Raw genomic sequence first — 20,495 nt, 5'->3', positions numbered from 1 at the left:
CCTTCACCGGGTTTACCTTTGCTAAATGAGATGTTTTAATGTACCCCAACGCTGCATTTCTCCTGTTCTCCCTGTCTATGATGATGCCACTCAAACTTTCCATACAGCAGCTGCTCTGCATCCTCCTAGCCTACTAGGGTGATGGTCCTAACTGGATGATGGGCTCCTCTCCCACTCATCAGAAAACATCCTATGTCATTTAATAAGCCTGACTTTTCCCATCTATGAATCAGAGATGGCTAACTAGAAAATCCCTCTTCAGGCTTATTACGGAAGGTGGAAATTATCCTTCCAAGTGGAAGAACTGAGTTGTGAATGATTTTCCTTTCCTATGGAGCTCCAGAGGAACATCCTATATGTCCCACAAATCTAAAAGAGGAAAAACTGGGCAGCTGTATTTTCTCTTTGGTACCATAAGCTTCCTTACAACACAAGTGAGTCCAACTTGTGAAAAGAGTCATCTCCATAACTGCTCTATTAACTAGCTTATGTTTATTGAGCACTTTTGTTTTGTTTTGGTTTGGTTTGGTTTGGTTTGGTTTTTGAGACGGAGTTTCACTCTTGTTGCCCAGGCTGGAGTGCAATGGTGCAATCTTGGCTCACTGCAACCTCCGCCTCCTGGGTTCAAGCGATTCTCCTGCCTCAGCCTCCTAAGTGTCTGGGATTACAGGTGCCCACCACCATACCCACCTAATTTTTGTATTTTTAGTAGAGATGGGATTTCACCATGCTGGTCAGGCTGGTCTTGAACTCCTGACCTCAGGTAATCCACCCGCCTCAGCCTCCCAAAGTGCTGGGATTACAGGCATGAGCCACCACACCCAGTCGATCACTTATGTTTTATCACATCTAATTTTCAGGGTCTAGTCCTCCCCTAGGCCCTATAAAATAGATTCTACTCATTCATTCAACAAGTATATATTGTATTCTTATTATGTGTCAGGAACTATACTAAGTGCTGGAGATGTGAGAGTCAACAGAAAACAATGTTCCTGCCTTCATGGAGCTTACAGTCTGTGAGAAGACACATACAAAACAAACATAAAACTGAAATCGTCCCAAGCACTAAGACAGAGAGGCATCTGGTGCTGAGAATGGGCAGTCAAGCAAATAAGGAAATAAGGTTTGAGGCAAGCTCTAAGAAATAAGTAGAAGCTAACTAGACAACTAAAGAGTAGACAAAGGAAACAGCTTGTGTCAAGGCCCTGGGGCTAGAGAGAGGTCAAAGTACATGCAAATCAAAGATCAGTGTGGCAGTGGTCAGGGAAGAAGGTGGTATCAATTCTATCCATGGTCTGCCTGATATCCTATACTCCAGAGCCAGAGTTCCTAACCATTTCAGCCTCTCCTGTAGAGGTCTAGCCCAGTCACAGAAGCTGAAAATCCACAGCTGACGTGCAGTGAAGAGAAAACTTTAAAGACTTAGGTAGGAGTGTTGCGTGCGATTTTCCTAAGGAAGCCTTCCAAGAAACGAATGCAACCTTGAAGATTTGCAGGCATTGGCAGACAGGAGCTAGAAGACCTCCCCTAGATCCTCAACACGAAATATAGGCTTGACGCAGAAGCCTCTCTTCTTACCCCAAAGCAGACAGGTGACAGAAGTAACGTGACAGGAGTAAGCGAACTACAACCCCGCCCCCGCCGTTCCTGCCCCACCACTGCGGCGGCGCGCGCCACCTTCCGGAAGCGGAAATGGACAAGAGGTCAGGGTAGGTTTCTCAAGATGGCGGCCTTCCAGGGTCTGGTGTCCGCCTGTGGGCGGCTTCTGCGTGGCCTCCTAGCGGGCCCGGCAGCGACCAGCTGGTCTCGGCTTCCAGCTCGCGGGTTCAGGGAAGGTGAGTCATGCGTACCAGCAACCTCCTGAAATTGAGAAGAGCGGCGGAGATTGCTTCCGCCAGCCCCGGTGCGCCCCTTCCTCCCTTTCCTTCGTGCGATTCTGAAACTTAGGAGGTACCGGCTCCCCAGGCGTGCTTAAAAGCCCCTTCCAGACCCTGGTGCCTTATCTTGATCTCCTGCCCCTTGTGAGTATCCTCACGAGGCCGAGGAGGACGAAGAGAAAAGCCTGCTTACTTAGCAGGAGCAGAAAAGAAACCTGTCCCAAGGTTCAGAAAAGTTTTTGGAAAGGGTTTTCATGTTAATTCTCCCTTCTATATTCTCCGAATCGCAGTCTCTTTTATTAAAGAGTCTCTGGATCACGAAGGAAGGCCATCTGGGTACCCCCCCAGAGCCTCCCTTTCCACTTTCTCTTCTCAAAATGCTGTGATCTGATGGCGGCTTTCTCTGCCCGGGCCGCTAGTCTCCCTGTGAAGGGGAGGCCAAAGTGGAAAGGCCATTGAATAGCTGAGACATAGGCAAATGCAGAATGGTAGTTCAGCTTTTCATTAATCTTAATCTGGGAAAGCGGCCTGAGTCGAGCATCAACTGAGAGCTTACTGAATGGCAAGTGCTATGCTTCAAGCTGTGAAGGAATTCTGGAGACAGAAAATACAGCCTTTTTTCTGAAAAGCTTAGGTTCTAATGAGATTATGTATATGCACACTCCAATAAATGCAAGTTAGCCTTTTACGTGATGAAGTACAGGGAGACTCAGTTACTGGAAACAGCAAACTCAGTTGGAAGTTTTCATAAAGAGGATGTGTCTTGAGCAGACTCACAAAAGGATGGAATCTGGCGGAGAGTGAAACGGTCTTTTAGGACATAGCCTTCCTTTGTGTACTCCTGGAAGCAGGAAAGGATGAGTGATGTGCAAAAGAAGAGATGTGGGGTTTTTTGAGGATCTGGCATAGTATTGGGCAGCATATCCTTTAACGAAAGCTGAGAAGTATCCAGTGGAAAAGAGTGATCATTGTTGTCAGAGGGAGCAGAAAAGTCTAAAAAGAAGAGCCTAATGAAGGGGCCATTGGATTTGTCTCAGAAGAGGTCTGTTTGTAGCTTTCAAATAGCAATTTCAATAGAGTGGCAAACAAGGAATCCAGTTTGGAGAATTGAAAGAGATAGTTGAAGAAATGGAAATAGCAGGTATGTTTGAAGAATTCAGCCCGTAAGGGGAGTATTTGCTAGAAAAAAAAGTCTGGATACTGCCTAGTTAACTTATCCATTAGTAGACCCATTAATAAAGACGCTGAAGAAATCATGCAGATGATAGAAAGAATTTGGATGTTTCATCTGTTCCCATGCTGCAAAATAGGCACATCTCCATACCATTTTGGGGGAGTCTACCAAGTGTCAAACACTATTGGCTACAATTTGCATATTCTTTTGAAATTCAGAGTTGAGGCAGATTTTGCTATCCAGAAAAAAAGGCATGAGGAATTGTTTTAATAACAAATATTTGAAATAAGTCTTAAAGAATTTTTTCAGTTGGAGAGTGTGTGAAATGATGGACTATAAGCCAGGTACAGTGGTACATATCTTTAATCTCAGCACTTTGGGAGCCCAAGGTGGGAGGATCACTTGGGCTCAGAAATTGGAGTCTAACCTGGGCGACATAGTGAGAACCCCTACCTCTTTAAAAACACGAAAAATGGATCAAATGGGTCTCTGAAGGCCTTCATCTAAATGTTAGGTTGAATTAATGTGATTCTACATGAAGGCACTGCCATATTCTATATTCTTAAGAATCACCTGTCTTCAAAGCTTTTAAATGAAAACATTTTATTTTGCTATTCTATCCATTATTTGTAAAGCATAAAGTATTGTACATATAGCTAATTTTGACTAGTCTCAGCTGGTATATGTGACACTCAAACAATATTGTACACATAGAATTTAAATGTATGGGAAAGAAGCTGGGTCTCTTGCTGAAAATATTCAAGCATCTTACTTTTCGAAGTATCAGATAATAATACATGATTTTAGTCAGCTTATGAGGACTGAGCACCAATTTTCCTGTCTATGAAAACTTTCAGTCTAAAGTTTCAACTGGGGGGGCAGTTTTGTCCCCCAGGAACAATTGGCCATGTCTGCAGACATTTTTGGTTGTCACAACTGGTACTACTGGCATCTGGGGGGTAGAGGTAAGGGATGCTGCTAAACATAATGCACAAGTCAGTTCCCCACAACAAAGAACCTTCTGGCCCAAAATGGCAGTCCTGCTGCTGTTGAGAAAGCCTGGTTTAAAGTTTGACCAGAGAGATACACAAAACCAAAAAAAGATTATTATGGAAAAAGCAAGACTGAAGGAGGACAAAAATAAAAATTGTGACTTACTGTGCCTGCTTCAAATACTGTGCTAGGTTTTCCACATACATTTATTCAGTTTTCTCAAAAACACCTTAAAGGTGGATATTAACTGTCCTCATTTTTATAAATGAGGAAATGCAGTCCCAAGGGGTTTAATAGTTTGCCCAGCATCACATGTCTAATAAGTCATGGAGTTGGAAGTAGAGCCAGCCCTCTTCCCTCTCCACCAGTAACATCACCTTGGTATTCCATGGCAGGGCCTTCCTTATTGTTCCCTCCTTCCCTGAAAGCTCTTAGCAGTTAACTTGCCAAAGACCATTTAGTGCCTTTATGGTTGGCACTGCCAGATTTAGCAGAGACTATATTGGATCTCATTCCTCCCTTATCCCTCTTAGAGTCCTTGTGAAGGAAATGTATTTAAAATAAAATTTAAAAAAATATATAAATTAAGTCATGATCTATCAGCCACTTAGAGAAGGGTATATTGAATTGAGCAAAGGCCAAAGGGAATTTGCTTCATCTCTTTCAGTCAGTTAAGAAGGCCTTCTGGAAGACCTAACATTTCAGACAAGGATATGCCTGGCAGGTTGGGCAGTCCCATATAAAAGCTTTGAGAGAGGAGTGAGTTGGCGTCTTTAAAGAATTCAGGGGACATAGTCCAGAGTAACCTGCTAACTCCTCATTCTGAAGCATAGGTCAGAGGGACGTTCCTTCAGGGGTCCAAGGGAAAGAAAGGGAGGTGATGAGGGAACCAGAAACTTCAATGGTAGAATTAAAGATGAACTGGAGGAAGCAGGGCTTGAGGCAGGAAGGTGTTTGCGAAAGGTGGTCAGTGGCCAGAAATGCAAGCACACATCCCAAACATGGCACTCCTCTCCCTGACCCTCCATAAGACTATTAGGGCCACTGCCTAGCCATCAGTTACTCCAGTCTTTCCTACTCTGCTTGGGCCCTGGTTTCCACAGATCCTCTCCAAGAGGGACCTTGGTCTCTGGGCACTTCAGCAGTGCCCTGCACTCCTCATCCTTTTTCACTTCCTCTTTTACTAACCAGTTGGGTCTTTACATGGCTGCAGTTCACTATGTCTGTTCATGTGGCCATCAAGGTTTTTTGCATTTTCCATGTTTGTTGTTGTTGTTTAAGAGACAGAGTCTTAGGCCGGGCGCGGTGGCTCAAGCCTGTAATCCCAGCACTTTGGGAGGCCGAGACGGGTGGATCACGAGGTCAGGAGACCGAGACCATCCTGGCTAATACGGTGAAACCCCGTCTCTACTTAAAAATACAAAAAACTAGCCGGGCGACGAGGCGGGCGCCTGTAGTCCCAGCTACTGGGGAGGCTGAGGCAGGAGAATGGTGTAAACCCGGGAGGCGGAGCTTGCAGTGAGCTGAGATCCGGCCACTGCACTCCAGCCTGGGTGGCAGAGCAAGACTCTGTCTCAAAAAAAAAAAAAAAAAAAAAAAGAGACAGAGTCTTGCTGTGTTGCCCAGGCTGGCCTCTAACTCCTTAGCTCAGGTGATCCTCCTGAGTAGCTGAGACTATAGGTGTCACCCCCTCTCCTCCTTTTGCATTCACTGCAATCTCACCACAATGCCATTTGTTCTAGACTATTATAATTCAGTTATCTTGGACTCCATCCTAGGCAAGTATTTACTGAAGTACTCAAAGGACCTTTTTACAAGGCATGGACTTTATTACAGTCAAGTTCCCATACAGAGTTTAGTTCTTTTCCTCCTCTAGGGCAAAGACTGCAGCTCCTATTCTACTGTAACTCTTCACAGTAAGTAGAACGAAGCTGTACAGTCCACAAGTGCCCAGCAAATGTGTTGCCTCATTTGGGACAAATTATTTCAGTGTGTATGAGAAGTGCTTATCTGGAAAGATTTTGGCCCTTAGTTCTAGTTTAGAAAACTACTTCATCTCTTTGCTTAGCTTACTAGATACTGCCATATCGCAGAACACAAGGGTGATTCCATCTTTTTCTAAACAAGTTTTCTATTAGTGCCTAAATCTCTCAGTCCAGCTTTTCTTAGCCACCCCCACTTCTCTTGAATAGGGAGGCAGCCAGGAACAAAATGGATCTCAGGTTTTGTTTGGTTTTGACACATTTTTGTATGCACGCTGTAAATCAATACTATTTTGATTCCTATCTCCTCTTTCCAGAGGCTTAAAATCTACTAAGGGCCTCCCCAGGTTCCAACAGGGCCTTCTCCTGCACTAAGACACCACCCTGATCGATGTCAGTTCAACGTGAGTTCTCAAGTCATTCCTTCTGGTTTAACAGATTGTCTCTGTTAGATAAGCATCTGCCTATTGTTTTACCCACTGGCTTCTAGTAAGATGATTCGCTGGCTCAGAGTTGCTGTGTGGAGGGGGAGCTTGTGAACAGTGGAGCTTGCCATGGGCTTTGATCTGTTTTCCAGGGGCCAGTGGGATGACTTCAGGATTTGGTACTTTGCCGCGAGTGATGTGTGTTTTGTTAGACTTGTTTACCTCATGGTTAGGACCCAAGTGCCTCCACCAAGCAGGGAACCACATGTTTATCCACTTGTGTTTCAGGGCATTGTTCTTCTGCTGACTCCAGTGGTACCAGAACGTGTCTCTCCTTTTGTTTCCTTTGGGGATTCTTGGAAACTTTCCCCCCTACTTGTTGCTCAGATTAGGTTGTCTCTCAACTTGGTTTTTGCAAATTTGCAGAGTTGCAGGGTGCCTGGAACCCCTACTGGACTGGGGATGTGCCGGCCTCCTACCTCCCTTCATTTTTCCCCATCCTCTATTTGTAGGTTGATTCTGCAGACTGATGTATTGCAGTGACCTTCCCTCTGCAGCTGTGCTGGCTTCCAGACTGAGGACCACATTGAGTCTCACTCAAATCCCATTCTTGGGTTGGTCTGTACAAGTAGATCTGTGTGTGAGGTGACGGATTTTCTTTTACATTGAAAAACCTAGGTTGTCTTTGAATTGATTAATAACTACAGTGTTCTCTAGAGAAAGCCTCAGGGCTTTTCTAGTCATTGTTATTCCTTTGTATGTCTGGCGTTGGACACTGAGAGGCTGTCAGGTTGGTTGTTTTGGAGCAGTGAGTCTTTATGAATGCGTTGCCCAGAAGACAAATAAGAGACAATTCCAAGCAGTCTGTGTCCAATTAAGTGTTGGTCACAGAGCTCAGTGATCACAGATGCTGCCATGGGCCTCTGGTTGGGTTACAACTACCTTTTTCCTTAGATGGTCCCTTCTCTTTTTATTGGTGTTTGTTTGTTTGAGATGGGGTCTCGTTCTGTCCCTCAGGCCGGAATGCAGTGGCATGATCATGGCTCACTGCAGCCTCAACCTCCTGGGCTCAAGCAGTCTTCCCACATCACCTTCCCAAGTAGCTGGGATTACAAGTGCATGCCACCATGCCTGGCTAATTTTAGTAATTTTTGTAGGATTTTGCCACGTTGCGCAGGCTGGTCTCTTAACTCCTGAGCGCAAGTATTTCTTCCCACCTCAGCCTCCCAAAGTGCTGGGATTACAGGCGTGAGCCACTGTACCCAGTCTGGCTTCTGTCTTTCTAAAGAAACTGTCAGCAAGGGCGTATCTCCAAGAACTATCTGATTATATTATCCGAAATGTGGGCTATTGGCTCGGTTCTTCTCTGAATGATGGTTGAAGTTGTCATTCTGCATCTTGGTTAGGTAAGGTAGTAAGATAGGAAATGTATTTAGCCTGACAGATGTGTGCAACTGGTTGTCTTGCCTTCAGGTTCTCTTCTGACTGCCTCTCCTAAATAGGCAAAGCACGGAGGGCATCCCTCTCCATTTGGAATGGCAATACTTGAAATTCTTCTTGGACCCAGTATCTTCATGCTCCTTATTCCTACCTGTCCATCAGCCCTCTCCAGTATAGATAATAAAATGCAACCCTGCAGGGAGAAGAGGAGAGGATTTCCCTCACGGCCCTCCGGATGTGTTCTGGGAGTGAACTTGTCTTTTTGCTCATTCACTGGGGTGCCACTGGAATAGTGTTAGTTCAGCGCTGTTTCTTACATTGTTAATTCTTCAAAGCAGAAACCATTCTTATCTGATTCTCTTTGTGTAGGAACACACACTGCTTGGGTACTTTTGAAGGTCTTCTAGATACCACTACCCCACCCTCTTTTATTGCTAGCCACTGTAGGACAGGATCTGACCAATCCCTTTGGATAGAACCAAGATAAATCTTTGCATAGAAAGGCAAAAACAGTGTGGAACTCCTTAATCCCATACCAGAGAGGTGATGCTACCTGGGCATCCTGGGCTTGCCCCCACCCCGCCTCAAGGGCATAGAGCCTTGGCACTAGTGGGGTGAACCCTGCGTGCTTTCTGTTCCAGGTGGAGACCATGGGAGAGTACAGACGGAAGGCTGCTTTTTTCCAAATGTGTAGAATTTGAGCTGTTATTTGAAACTCTCTGTTCCTTATTAAATGGCTGACCTAATTTTTCCCGCTTTATCTCTGTAGTGGTGGAGATCCAAGAAGGGAAGACGACTATAGTAAGTACCATTGAGCCGGCCACGTATAACCTCTTAACACTTGCAGCTGCCTGGCCACTCCTCTGAGGGAGGGAGGGAGGGGCCAAACTGGACGCCCAGCTCCAGGATCAGCTCCCTCAGTGACCATAAATCCCACAGTCTACTATTTTTCAAGCTGTGCGCTATAGTGTGGTTAATCAGGAACAGTTGCTATGCCTGGGCTGAGGTATCTGCTCTTTGATTAAAGTGGCCTTTTGTATAGCAAGGTCTCAGAGGCCTTTGCTGATAAGCTCTTTGGTGGGTGATGAATCAGTTTCCCGAAGGGGAAACTAAGGCATTATTGCACGCCTAGAGAGCCAGAGTAAGTTGACCCAGAGCCAAGAGCTTGGACCTCAGTTCCTTTCTTTTCTGCCTAGAATGACTAAACTACTCCTTATATGATGCATTTAAAAAGTGACATTCTCCCGGCCCTGGCTTACTAGCTGGCACCCTGGCTTGTCTGTTGGTAAGAAAGTTGGAACAATTCTTCATCTACCCACTCCCCCTTTTCGTTCCCTGGGCCCATCCCACCTCCCTTCCTTGGGGAGTCATGGGGCCTAGATTATCCTATAATCCTTAAAAGACAACGACGTTGTTTTCACATGGCCTTCTATGCCTCCAAGAAATCCTCAGCGACTCCACAGAGCTCCCAGAGGCCTCTGTAACTTCCATGTCAACCAGAGATTTAACCCTTTAGGTAGCCAGCCGAGCTCAGTCCTTCCCAAGGCAGTCTTACTCCCAGGACAAGTCCATTAGGTTTCCCCCTAGAATGCTCCCTCTGCCTTTCCACTACTTAGCCTTAAAACAGTTCTTTTTAGGGGACCGCCCCAGTCCCCTTAGGGTACCTTTTAGGCTTCTTGATTCAAAGCCAAAACAAGCATTCACTCTATAAACTCCACACTGGAGGAAAGAAATATATCTGACTTTTGAGTATAAAGAGTGTTTTTCATGTGGGTCATGAGTCTGCTGTTTGTAGAATAGATGTGGAGGCATTGTGGCCTATGAGAGCCCTCAGGGGAGGGAAGAGCCCATCCGTGCCTTTGGCAGCATGGCCATGGCTGACTGGGTATTATTCTCTCCCCTATGAAATAAGATCAGACACCTACCTCACTAGATTCTGGAGGTTAAGTGAACTAATATATGTGAACCATTCTTAGCACTGAGCTGCACATATAATGGGGAGTCAATAAATGTTAATTCTCCCCACCCCCCAACCCCTGACCCACTGCAACCTGCCTCCCAAGGCCTACCATGTACTTGGGAATTTTCTCTAACATCTCAGTTTCTGGCATAGTTGTGATTGCCGTGGCAGAAGGAGGGTAGCAGTGCCCTGCACGGCCAAGTAGTACTTCCAGCCCCTTTCCCCTGTGCCACTTCTCCCCCAAGAGACAGTGTTGCTTCCCTCCCAAAGCCTCTCAGACCCGTCCCAGCCTCACTCTCATAACCCATGGCCTCAGTTAGCAAGGCTCTCTAAACTCCCCTCTTGCAACTGGAGCTAATTCCCAGATCGTTGGTTTATTGCGCTTAGTAATTCCAAAACTGTATCACAGGATACAGCAGCGATAGGGAGGTCATTTCACACTTGGCCTCAGCATGGTTTAAAAGGTGGCATCCAAAATGATAAAAGCAAGGAGCATGACAGGGAAATGTATCCTCCCATCTGTATCGTGTTAGTTTTTCCTTTCTTTTGTAAGACAGAAGGAGTGCCTGCATATCTGCTTATATGGCACAGCCTGGGTTTTTTCAGCCTTGCTATTCCTGGCATTTGGGGCTGAGTAATTCTTTGTTGTGAGGGCTGTCCTGTGCAGTAGAGGATGGTTAGAACATCCCTGCTAGATGCCAGTAGCACTCCCTCCCCCAGACGTGACAATCAAAAATGTCTCCAGACGTTGCCATATGTCCCCTGGGGAGCAAAATCACCTCTGGTTGAGACCCACTGGCATAGCCTTAGCTCTGTAAGATAAAGCTGGGAACTGCATTTTCCCCCTAGGAGGACATGTGGGATGGAAGGGATGCTTTCTTTGGACTCTATATCCCTGTGCCACTTGAAACTTTTTACCATGTGCATGTGTTACTTTCCCCCAAAAGCCAGGGAGGGGAAAAAGTATAGTGTTCTGGTGCCTTTGTTTTTTCTTTTGAGGAAGGAAAGGTAGCATTCAATTGATACAGCAAACCCTCCCTCCCTCTTGCCACTTGTATTAAGGTCAGATGGTTTCCATTACCCCTGTAAGCCACCAAACCACATCCCTGTAGCTATCTCAAGGCCTAGCATACAGCAACTACAGAGTAAACACCACAGTTCAGGCAGAGAAACCTCTTAGCTTCTCCCACAAGAACCCCCAAGGTAAACTTTCACCAGCATTCCCATCATTTTGGGGTTTGTGCAAAGATAATGTGGCTCCACGCAGGCCCTGTCTCTCACATTAGCTCTCTTTCTCTGTCTCCTAGATTGAAGGCCGTCTCACAGCGACTCCCAAGGGCAGTCCAAATCCTCCTAACCCCTCTGGCCAGTGCCCCATCTGCCGTTGGAACCTGAAGCACAAGTATAACTATGACGTGAGTCTGGGTACAGAGACACTCAGTTCCGTGTGTCATGAAGCTCTCAGATTCCCTGGTTAACTGGAGCAGTGTCCCCCCGCTTTAGCTACTGCTGCATTTCATGGAACCACCAGAGATGGGAGCATTTTGTCCAGTTGTTCTCAACCCTGGCTGCGCATTAGAATCACCTGGGGAGCTTTAAAAAATAATGATGCAGGCCGGGCACGGTGGCTCAAGCCTGTAATCCCAGCACTTTGGGAGGCCGAGACGGGTGGATCACGAGGTCAGGAGATCGAGACCATCCTGGCTAACACGGTAAAACCCCGTCTCTACTAAAAAAATACAAAAAAACTAGCCGGGCGAGGTGGCAGGCGCCTGTAGTCCCAGCAACTCAGGAGGCTGAGTCAGGAGAATGGCGTAAACCCGGGAGGCGGAGCTTGCAGTGAGCCGACATCCGGCCACTGCACTCCAGCCTGGGCGACAGAGCAACACTCCGTCTCAAAAAAAAAAAAAAAAAATGATGCATGGGCTCCACCAGGTCCTCCCAAGCCACTTTGTAGATGTAGTCTCATTCACTGCAGCTCTCCCTCTGAAGAAGACCCATCACCATCTTCAGTAGCCTGGGAGACTGAGGTCAGGGTGCAGAATCAGCCTCGGGGGGTGGAGCCTGAGCATTTTTTCAGTGCTCTCCCATGGCTCTAATGAGCAGCCAGGGTTGAGAGCCACTGATTGAGTTTGTGGTCTGGTTGTGCCTCAGACCACTAGGGCCCTTAACTCAGCTCACCGGGGTTGTCCTATTGTGGGATGGAATCATGATCTGGGTTTGGCTTTCCTCTTTTATGATGAAGGTGTATTTCAACAGACTCTTGGTTCTCACTGTGATCTGGGAACACATCACCCTGTCGTTCTGTATTGGAGCTATAAAGATACCTGATTGCTCAAGCTCTTCTAGTGCAGTCGTTTCCAGGGAAAGAAGAAAGTAGTGAATAATAACAACAAGTGACATTGAGTGCATACTCTGTCAGGCACTGAGTACTTATCTGTTTTAGTTCACTTAGTTTTCACAATAACCCTATGAAGTAGGTACTGATTTCATCCTCATTTTACAGATGAGGAAATTTGAGGCATGGAGAAGTCAGTGAACTTGCCTCAGATCCCCCAGCTAGTATCAGAACTGGGATACAAACTCCAGGGACGAAAGCCCAGGCAGAGCCTGTGCTCCTAATGACTACACTACCTCCTCCCCAGAGATGGGGAGGGCGTGGGACTAAGGACACAGCCCTGAAGAAATCCTTACTTGTTCTTCAGAGCTCTCACTGGTGACATGAAGCACCCTATTTTTGGGTTTCAGGTGATGCAGGCTCTGGGCCAGTTTGACCTGTAAGTTGTCCCTCTGCCCCTTTGTGGAATAGGATGACTAAAGGCAGAGATCCTGGTCAGGTGATAAGAGCAGGAGAAGCCACATGCCCGTGCGATCTGAACAGAGTGACCCAACTAATCTCGTGGGCTGGAAGCCTTGGCTTGAGGCCACCCTGAGGGGTGGGGGGGTTCTTTCTGTCCTGGGGCCCTTCTCCTGATGGCCGCCTGGAGTAACAGAAAGCAAGCACACAGGCAAGGGGCAGTGTTTCCAGCTGCTCACCATGCAGAAGTGAGTGGGGTTGTGGGCATCCTTGGAACCTCAGCTGCTGATAGGAAAGCAAACCCCACACCCGCCCAGCCACCGTAGGGCACTCTTCCTACCAGCTTTTTCCAGGAAACATACTTGGCTCTCTCCAGCAGAAGAAATCTAATCCCGTCTGAGGTAAAGGCTAAAGTTGTTTTTCCTTTTACCCCTTTCCACTCAGAGCACCATTAGCCTGAGCTGCACAAAGCTGTTAGCTTGCTTGGCAGCCTACGGTGGAGGGCTGGGGCCTCCAGCCCAGTTGATTAGCCCTGGATTAATCCAATCCAAATTATTTTCATCAGATTCTGAAAAGTACAGGGGTGGGAACTGAAGGCCTGGGTCCCTCAGGAACTGTCCAGTGATTAAAACAAATCTGCAGTTATGCAGCAAGGCGCCTGCCAGGGCAGCAAGTTAGTTTGTGGAACTTGACTGCTAAGATTGGCATGCCAGGCACTTGCAGGGAGGGGAATGGTGAGTTTTCTTTAACCCCTTAAGCCATTCTATGAGAATGGGGTCTTGCTATGTTGCTCAGGCTGGTCTCGAACTCCCGAGCTCAAGCAGTCTGAGAATCGTAACCTTTTAGACCTAACAGGGAAGTGGTCCCTTTTCTTGATTCTGGCTCTGTTTATCTGTTCCTTTGACCTGTCCCAAGCAGCTTGGTGAGCATGTGATGGTCTGAAGGAAGCCCAAGAATCCATTCAGATCTGGTTACAGGGGGCCTAGATCATGTGAGATTAAACTTCACAACCCTAGTTCCATCCTCCTTGGCTTTTATGCCTTCCTAGCACTTCAGAGGGAATGGCAAGAGGTGGAGGGGCTGTTTGCATATACTCTGGCTTGTGGTATATAGACCTTAAGGTCTAAAATGTTACAGGTTTTCCTCTTGTGTGGAAACATATGGCATGCCTCCTAACCCCACCTGAGCAGACATTTTATCCAAGAAAGATGCTTCAGGTTCATAAAAGATTGGTGACACTTCTTGAAGAGTTTCTGTTCTCTAACCTAGTCTATCAGAAGATCTCATGAGGCTACGTGTAGGGGTGCAATCCCAGAACTCTGGGAGGCCAAGGTGGGCAGATTGTTTGAGCCCAGGAGTTCGAGACCAGCTTGGGCAACATAGCAAGACCCCATCTCTAAAAAATTAGCCAGGCATGGTGGCACGCACCTGTAGTCCCAGCTCCTCAGGAGGCTGAGGTGGGAGGATCACTTGAGCAAGAGATTGGGAGGCAGAGATTGCAGTGACCCAAGATTGTACCACTGTACTCCAGCCTGGGCAACAGAGTGAGCCCTTGCCTTAAAAAAAAAAAAAATCATAGAGAAGCTGGGAGCTCTTGGGGTTGGTAATGGGGTACAGAAAATCTTACTAAGTTGGGATTAACCTTTGTTGGGTGAAGGTAGCAGACCAGTGTGCAAAGCTCTGTGTGGAGGAAGTGATCTCAGCCAGGTTCCCAGGAGACATCAGCCTCCCCTGTAGACCATGAAGCCCTAGCTTCCCAGCATCAAAAGCAAGCCCAGCTGACCCTCATCCCCTATTTTCGGTTTCCACTAGGATGTTCTGCTGCTTAGCCAGTTCATCCGGCCTCATGGAGGCATGCTGCCGCGAAAGATCACAGGCCTATGCCGGGAAGAACACCGCAAGATTGAGGAGTGTGTGAAGATGGCCCACCGAGCAGGTAGAAGGCCCTGGGGACCAAGAGGGGCAGAGGGCTGCAGGTGCTCTCTCCCTACCCGGCTGCCCCATGTTTCAGCCCCTCCTGGAAGAAAAGAGGATATCCAGAATGTTAATTATACTGACCACCCAATGCCAACCTCCCCACTCCCTTGGGCTTTCCCTCTGGCCTCCTCAGAGCTGCAGAGGGAGCTGCAAAGACTATCCCATCTTCCCCCCACTCAGGTCTATTACCAAATCACAGGCCTCGGCTTCCTGAAGGAGTTGTTCCGAAGAGCAAACCTCAACTCAACCGGTAAGCAAGCCTGGATGTGAACAACCTGAGCATTCTGCGGGCCCTTAGCCCTCACTGGCTTCCACTGGGGAAGCTATTTGCCGGAAATCATCCCACAGCTCAGGAAAGCTATGCACCTTGGCTGTCTGTTCCATTCCCCTGCCAGCTTGAGCATCCACCCCATCAGTCTACCCCTGCTGCAGTCTTTGCTTCTTCTGTTGCCTTCTTTGCCTCAGCCTCTTTCCTCTGCTTCTTCTTTTGCCTCAGCCTCTTTCCTCCCCTGTAGTGCCCTTAGCAAAGGGGCAAGGAGGGTAGAGGCCTGCTGATTGGGCATTAGAATGTGCTAATCCCCCATTTATGACATCACACTGGGTTGCTATGGGGACGTTAGTACTACTACAAACTTTCAGTATCCCAGCTCTCTCCAGTGCTGGGGTTATTAGAGGACAGAAGGCCTTAGAAATGGGAGGGCCTCCTGGGTTAGTGCCACTGAATAAAGCTGTGCAGGTCGCACACTGGACAACTTCAGGGTAATATCCATGTAGACTAGGTCACAAATAGTGCTCCCCAGAGTTGTACAGTTAACAAACTACACAGCACCATGTGGCAGCCTAGGAGGCCTTGAGTTCATATAGAGAAGGAGAGGATGGCCCCCAGCCCCTGGAATCACTCTGTCTGCCTTTTAGTCTAAGCAGGACCCTGTAGAATGGGGGCAGATTCTTGTCTGACATTCAAGCAGCTGTCCCATTGCAAGTTCCCTTCTTCCCTCCTCTCTGGCATCAGCACACTCACATAGTCTTAGATCTCTAGTATCCCCTTGTTGAGAGTAGAGCCAGGTCTGTAGAATTGATTTGAGGGGGTTCCTCTTCCCTGCGAATGGCCCTTTCCTCCTGTCCAGCTGGTGGTTCCCAGACTGGAGTGAGGAACATATTAGGTTGGTGCAAAAGTATTTGCAGTGTTTGTCCTTTTTTTAATGGAATTGCTCTCTGTAAGGTATCAAAGATGACTGACACAAAGCAAACGCCTCAGCCCCCAGCAAACCTCCTAGGCTGTTCCCCACCAGAACTCAGGCATGGAGGGTAAGGGGCTGCAGGGGTTGTGGGATGTGGGAATGCAGGGCTTCTTCCTGGTACACTGCCTCTCTGTCCCTGGAGGCTAAGTCAGAGCTGGACCTTTACCAACACCATGCCAGCACCCTGGCTGTGTGTCCGTCTCTACCTGCACCCCCCACATTGCTAGCTCAGCCATCTGCCAGCAGCTCTTGGAGAGCAGGACATGCTAACCTCTTCCTATGTCTCCTAACTGTGCTATGGACCATTTGGGGGTTGAGCCCACCCCCTCTGGCTTTTTAAAAGACAGCAGCAGGCCTGAGGACACAATCCATCCTGCCTCAGGCCTTTGAAGCTAGGCCAGGCACCCTCCCATACATCCGGCATCCTTTAACGTGACACAGGATTGATGATGTGTGGGGGCTTATCGGTTGCAAAAGGCCACCCTGAGCGGGAGAGGGAGTTCAGGCTACGAAGGAAATGGATTCCCTTGCAGGGGAGTCTCGTTTAATGCTGCCATGCATGGGCCCAGGCTCTGCTGGGGCCTGGTGGAGCCATACTTTGTCCCTCCTCCTGCTGCCCCTTCAGGAGAGGTAGGAAGGGGCTGGTTTAGGAAAGAGACTTGGTTCTTGCTAGAGTTGGGGTGTTCCCAAAGAGCTGGCTGGAGGCCACCCAGCCCACCCCCTGCCGGCTGGCTGCTCCATGTGGCACAGGCATCAGGCCCAAGGCCAGCTAAAGCCCAGCTTGCCTCTCCAAGGCACGGGAGAAAGAACAGCTTTAGGACAGTGGCTCTGGAGAACCTTTTCAGCTTATCCTCTGCATCCCCAAATCTCAATGAGCACCCCTTCTGGGGAGCCTGCTCCCATACCCCATTCTCTTCATGTACCCCTCTGAAGCCTGGGAGAGGCCAGCAAAGGGGCCATCCCTGGTCCCCTCCCTTTACCTTACTCTTCCGTCACCCAGCACCACCGACCATAGAAAAAGCAGTCTCCTCACACCTGTAATCCCAGCACTTTGGGAGGCCAAGGCGGGTGCATCACTTGAGGTCAGGAGTTCAAGACCAGCCTGGCCAACATGGTGAAACCACGTCTCTACTAAAAATACAAAAATTAGCCAGGCGTTTTGGCGGGCGCTGTAATCCAAGCTATTCCAGAGGCTGAGAGGCAGGGGAATCGCTTAAACCCAGGAGGCGGAAGTTGCAGTGAGCCGAGATCGTGCCACTGCACTCCAGCTTGGGCGACAGAGTGAGACTTTGTCTCAAGAAAAAAAAAAAGCAGTCCCTGTAGCTAGCCTCCTTCACAGTCATCACCCTGGCCAGGGCAGTGACAGTTCCAGGAGACACACGGAAGGCCCTCCCCTCCCTGCCCAGCACACACTTGGAGTGCAGGTCAGCACCTCCCGCAGCTTCCCCTCAACGCAGGGCTGGCAGCAGAAGACCAAGGTCCAGCAGAGCTCAGCTGAACTGCATAAATCAGCAATCATTTTTCACTTCTTTTATGTAAGAGTTTTTAGCTAAGGTTATTGATTTTTTTTTAATAAAAAAACTTTTTCTTTGACGGTCTCTAGAGACAGCTGGGTTGAGCCCCAACCTAGAATGGAGGCAGGGGAGGATTCCTGGCGTTTGTCATGGCTGAGCTTTCAGAATGAAGGATGGGCCTTTCTGGACAGGATCCAAGTTTTATTCTGGACAGAGTAAAACCCAGTCCCAGCCGGCATGAGCCACGTTTCTGGGAACTATCAGGGCCCTGGCCATCCCCAAAGGAGGCCAAAGGTCCATGGGCAGCAGCCATCTTTCCCCACCCCCCTCCTACTTACAGGAACCTTCGTATGCTAGGGCCGCGCCCATGGGCCCTTACCCCTTGATTCCCATCACAGGTTGGGTGAGGGGCAGGGGTCTGACACCGGTTATGGTACCCTGGGGAGTTCCCTGAAGGCTGGGGTAGCTGAGTGAGCCAAATGGGGAAGAGTAGTGGGTTCCTCCAGGCCCTTACATCAGCTCTTCTCGCCCCATGGTTGAGGCCAGAGAGGAATGATCTGCTCTTCAGGCAGCCTCTTTTCTGCCTTTTCCTCAGCAAACACACACCAACATTGACTGTTATAAAGATCAAGGGGGCCGGGCACGGTGGCTCACACCTGTAATCCCAGCACTTTGGGAGGCCGAGGCAGGCTGATCACGAGGTCAGGAGATCAAGAGTATCCTGGCCAACATGGCGAAACCCCATCTCTACTAAAAATACAAAATTAGCTGGGTGTGGTGGTGGGCATCTGTAATTCCAGCTACTCAGGAGACTGAGGCAGGAGAATGGCTTGAACCCAGGAAGTGGAGGTTGCATTGAGCCAAGATCACGCCACTGCACTCCAGCCTGGTGACAGAGCAAGACTCTGTCTCAAAAAAAAAAAAAAAAAACAAAAGATCAAGGGAGCTTGTGGCCCTGGGCTGCCTGACCCTGGCCACACAGGCTTGCGGCAGCAAAAGCCCAGCCCATCTGTTTAGAGGACGCTCAGCAGTTACTCCCAGGAAAATCCCTGCACTTCAGGAAAGGGAAACTGGTGAAAGGATTTGCTTGCCCAACCGTGGCCTGGCCTGAGGAGGCAGTGCTCCACTCTCCCAATTCCAGCTTGGGCCCCCAGCCCTCACAGGCACCTCTTTGTTCTCCCTCCACAGGTACCTGACGCGCTGGGCTCCTGGCTCCGTCAAGCCCATCTACAAAAAAGGCCCCCGCTGGAACAGGGTGCACATGCCTGTGGGGTCACCCCTTCTAAGGGACAATGTCTGCTACTCAAGAACACCTTGGAAGCTGTATCAGTGACAGAGAGCAGGGCTTCCAGAGTTCCTCCTGCACCTGTGCTGGGGAGTAAGAGGCACACTCATAAGCCCTCAGCCACAACTATACTCCAGACCATGATGGCCTGGCCCCTCCAACATGGATGGACAGGGGACAGTGGGACTAACTTCAGTACCCTTGGCTTGCGCAGTAGCAATGCTGGGAGCTAAAGGCAGGCAGGGCAGTTGGGTCCCTTGCCAGCTGCTGTGGGGCTTGGGCCATGCTCAGTGCTGGGGACAGGAGTTTTGCCCGAATGCAATGTCAAAAACTGGGCTCGTGGGCTTACCCACTGGGTGTGTGCTCACTGCTTGGGAAGTGCAGGGGGTCCTGGGTACATTTCCAGTTGGGTGCAGAGCATTGAGTCACTGATCTCTTGTGATGGGGCCAATGAGTCAATTGGAAGGAATTCATGGGCCAAACAGGTCCCATCCTCTTCATGACAGCTGTGAGCTCCTTACTCTGGGAGAGCTGCAAGGAGCCAAGGTGGGCTACCTGACACACTTGCTGCTCTCGTGTGAATCCAAGAAACTGCCTTCCTCAAAGGGGCCCTGGTTGTCACCTCCCGCAGCCATTTCACCCATTATTGTCTAGTATCTCTTTCATTAGCACGTTCCAACCCTCTGCCACTTGTTTTAGAGATGAGCTCCCTGGCTCAGTGGGCCTTTCAGAACCTGGAACCAGATGGAGGTGGAGATAAGAAAGTAAGATAGAACAGGCGGGCCAAGTTCACTGAAACTTAAGAAAATCATGTTTAGACTCTGTTTTAAAAAATCCAGGCTGGCTCCCATTCTATAGCATGAAGGGCAAGTCCATGTTCTTCTCACCAGTGCCCACGTAGATGTAGCCATAGTGCTTGGTGCGGGGAGCATGGTAGAAGGTGAGGCCTGGCCAGAGCAGGCTGCGCAGCACCACCAGGGCATTGCCCCTCTCCATCTGGATACTCCAGGACCCTGAGAGGAGACAGGCAGGAGGTGAGGTCTGAGTGCTGCTGGAGCCAGAGCTCTGCCCTTTGTGCTGTGGCCCCTGGCAGCCAACCCCAGGTGCTAAGGTTCCACTGGAGAAAGACCATTTAATTCTCCAGGTGCTTTACTCCGATTGCCTTTTAGCCATTATTCTTTTCATTTTAAGAGACATAGTCTCACTCTGTCGCCCAGGCTGGAGTGCGGTGGTGCAACCACAACTCAACCTCAGCTTTGACTCCTGGGCTCAAGCAATCCTCCCACCTTAGCCTCCAGAGCAGCTGTGACCATGGGCATGCACCACCATACCCAGCTAACTTTTTTGGTTTTTTGTAGAGATGGGGCCTCACTTTGTTGCCCAGGCTGGTCTCAAACTCCTGGGCTCAGGCGATCCTCCCCCCTTGACCTCCCGAAGTGCTGGGATTACAGATGTGAGCCACCACACCCAGCCCTTTTAGCCATCTCACTGCTCATTAAAACAACTTTCAGGGGGAGGGTAAAGGAAATGAAAAGAGGTGAAACTCAAACCAGTCTATTTTGTTCCTGTCAGCAGGTCTAGCTAAAGGTTGAGTTGGGGAGGAGGCTGAATCCACAGGCAGAGGGGAGTTAGGCTGGGCCAAGGAAGAGACACCAACTCCTCCCACACTACCCAGTACAGTCACCAGTTCTCGTGTGGTTTGCCCCTACTTGCCGTTCTGCTCTGTCTTCCCCATTTCCTGAAGCCTCTCCTGAGTTGGTTTAGACCAGATCAGGAAAGGAAGGCTCAAATAGAAGTTTGGGCAGTTCAGGCCTCCTAGCTCAATGGCCC

The 20,495-nt window shown here is 48.9% G+C and overlaps 2 protein-coding genes across 3 annotated transcripts in view; one reads left to right on the top strand and one right to left on the bottom strand.

The window, feature by feature from the left end:
- The first annotated feature begins 1,696 nt into the window (after positions 1–1,696).
- MRPS18A (mitochondrial ribosomal protein S18A) lies at positions 1,697–20,214 on the top strand. 2 transcript variants are annotated; one of them, XM_010369744.2, is made up of 6 exons: positions 1,697–1,835; positions 8,661–8,692; positions 11,159–11,266; positions 14,461–14,584; positions 14,806–14,875; positions 18,569–19,275. In XM_010369744.2, exons 1-6 carry the CDS (start codon positions 1,724–1,726, stop codon positions 18,711–18,713), a joined length of 591 nt encoding a protein of 196 aa, XP_010368046.2. In that variant the 5' UTR covers positions 1,697–1,723; the 3' UTR covers positions 18,714–19,275. The 2 variants fall into 2 exon arrangements, with proteins under 2 accessions (XP_010368046.2, XP_010368045.2); XM_010369743.2 differs by having other exon boundaries at positions 14,461–14,875; positions 18,569–20,214.
- RSPH9 (radial spoke head component 9) overlaps positions 19,459–20,495 on the bottom strand; it is a 24,014-nt gene continuing 22,977 nt past the window's right edge. The window contains exon 5 of the mRNA XM_010369742.2: positions 19,459–19,678. Within this exon, the coding sequence (XP_010368044.1) occupies positions 19,518–19,678 (161 nt within the window). The 3' untranslated portion in view covers positions 19,459–19,517. The remainder of the gene's footprint in view (positions 19,679–20,495) is intronic.

This window comes from Rhinopithecus roxellana, chromosome 4, assembly GCF_007565055.1.
Source record: "Rhinopithecus roxellana isolate Shanxi Qingling chromosome 4, ASM756505v1, whole genome shotgun sequence".
NCBI lineage: Eukaryota > Metazoa > Chordata > Mammalia > Primates > Cercopithecidae > Rhinopithecus > Rhinopithecus roxellana.
This window is presented reverse-complemented; position numbering and strand designations above follow the sequence as displayed.

Bases quoted from the DNA above. Each gene is read 5' to 3' on its own strand.
- MRPS18A (XM_010369743.2), top strand. From the start codon at position 1,724: ATGGCGGCCTTCCAGGGTCTGGTGTCCGCCTGTGGGCGGCTTCTGCGT. The intron at 8,693-11,158 runs GTAAGTACCATT...TCTGTCTCCTAG, and splicing joins AAGAAGGGAAGACGACTATA to ATTGAAGGCCGTCTCACAGC. The intron at 11,267-14,460 runs GTGAGTCTGGGT...GGTTTCCACTAG, and splicing joins AGCACAAGTATAACTATGAC to GATGTTCTGCTGCTTAGCCA.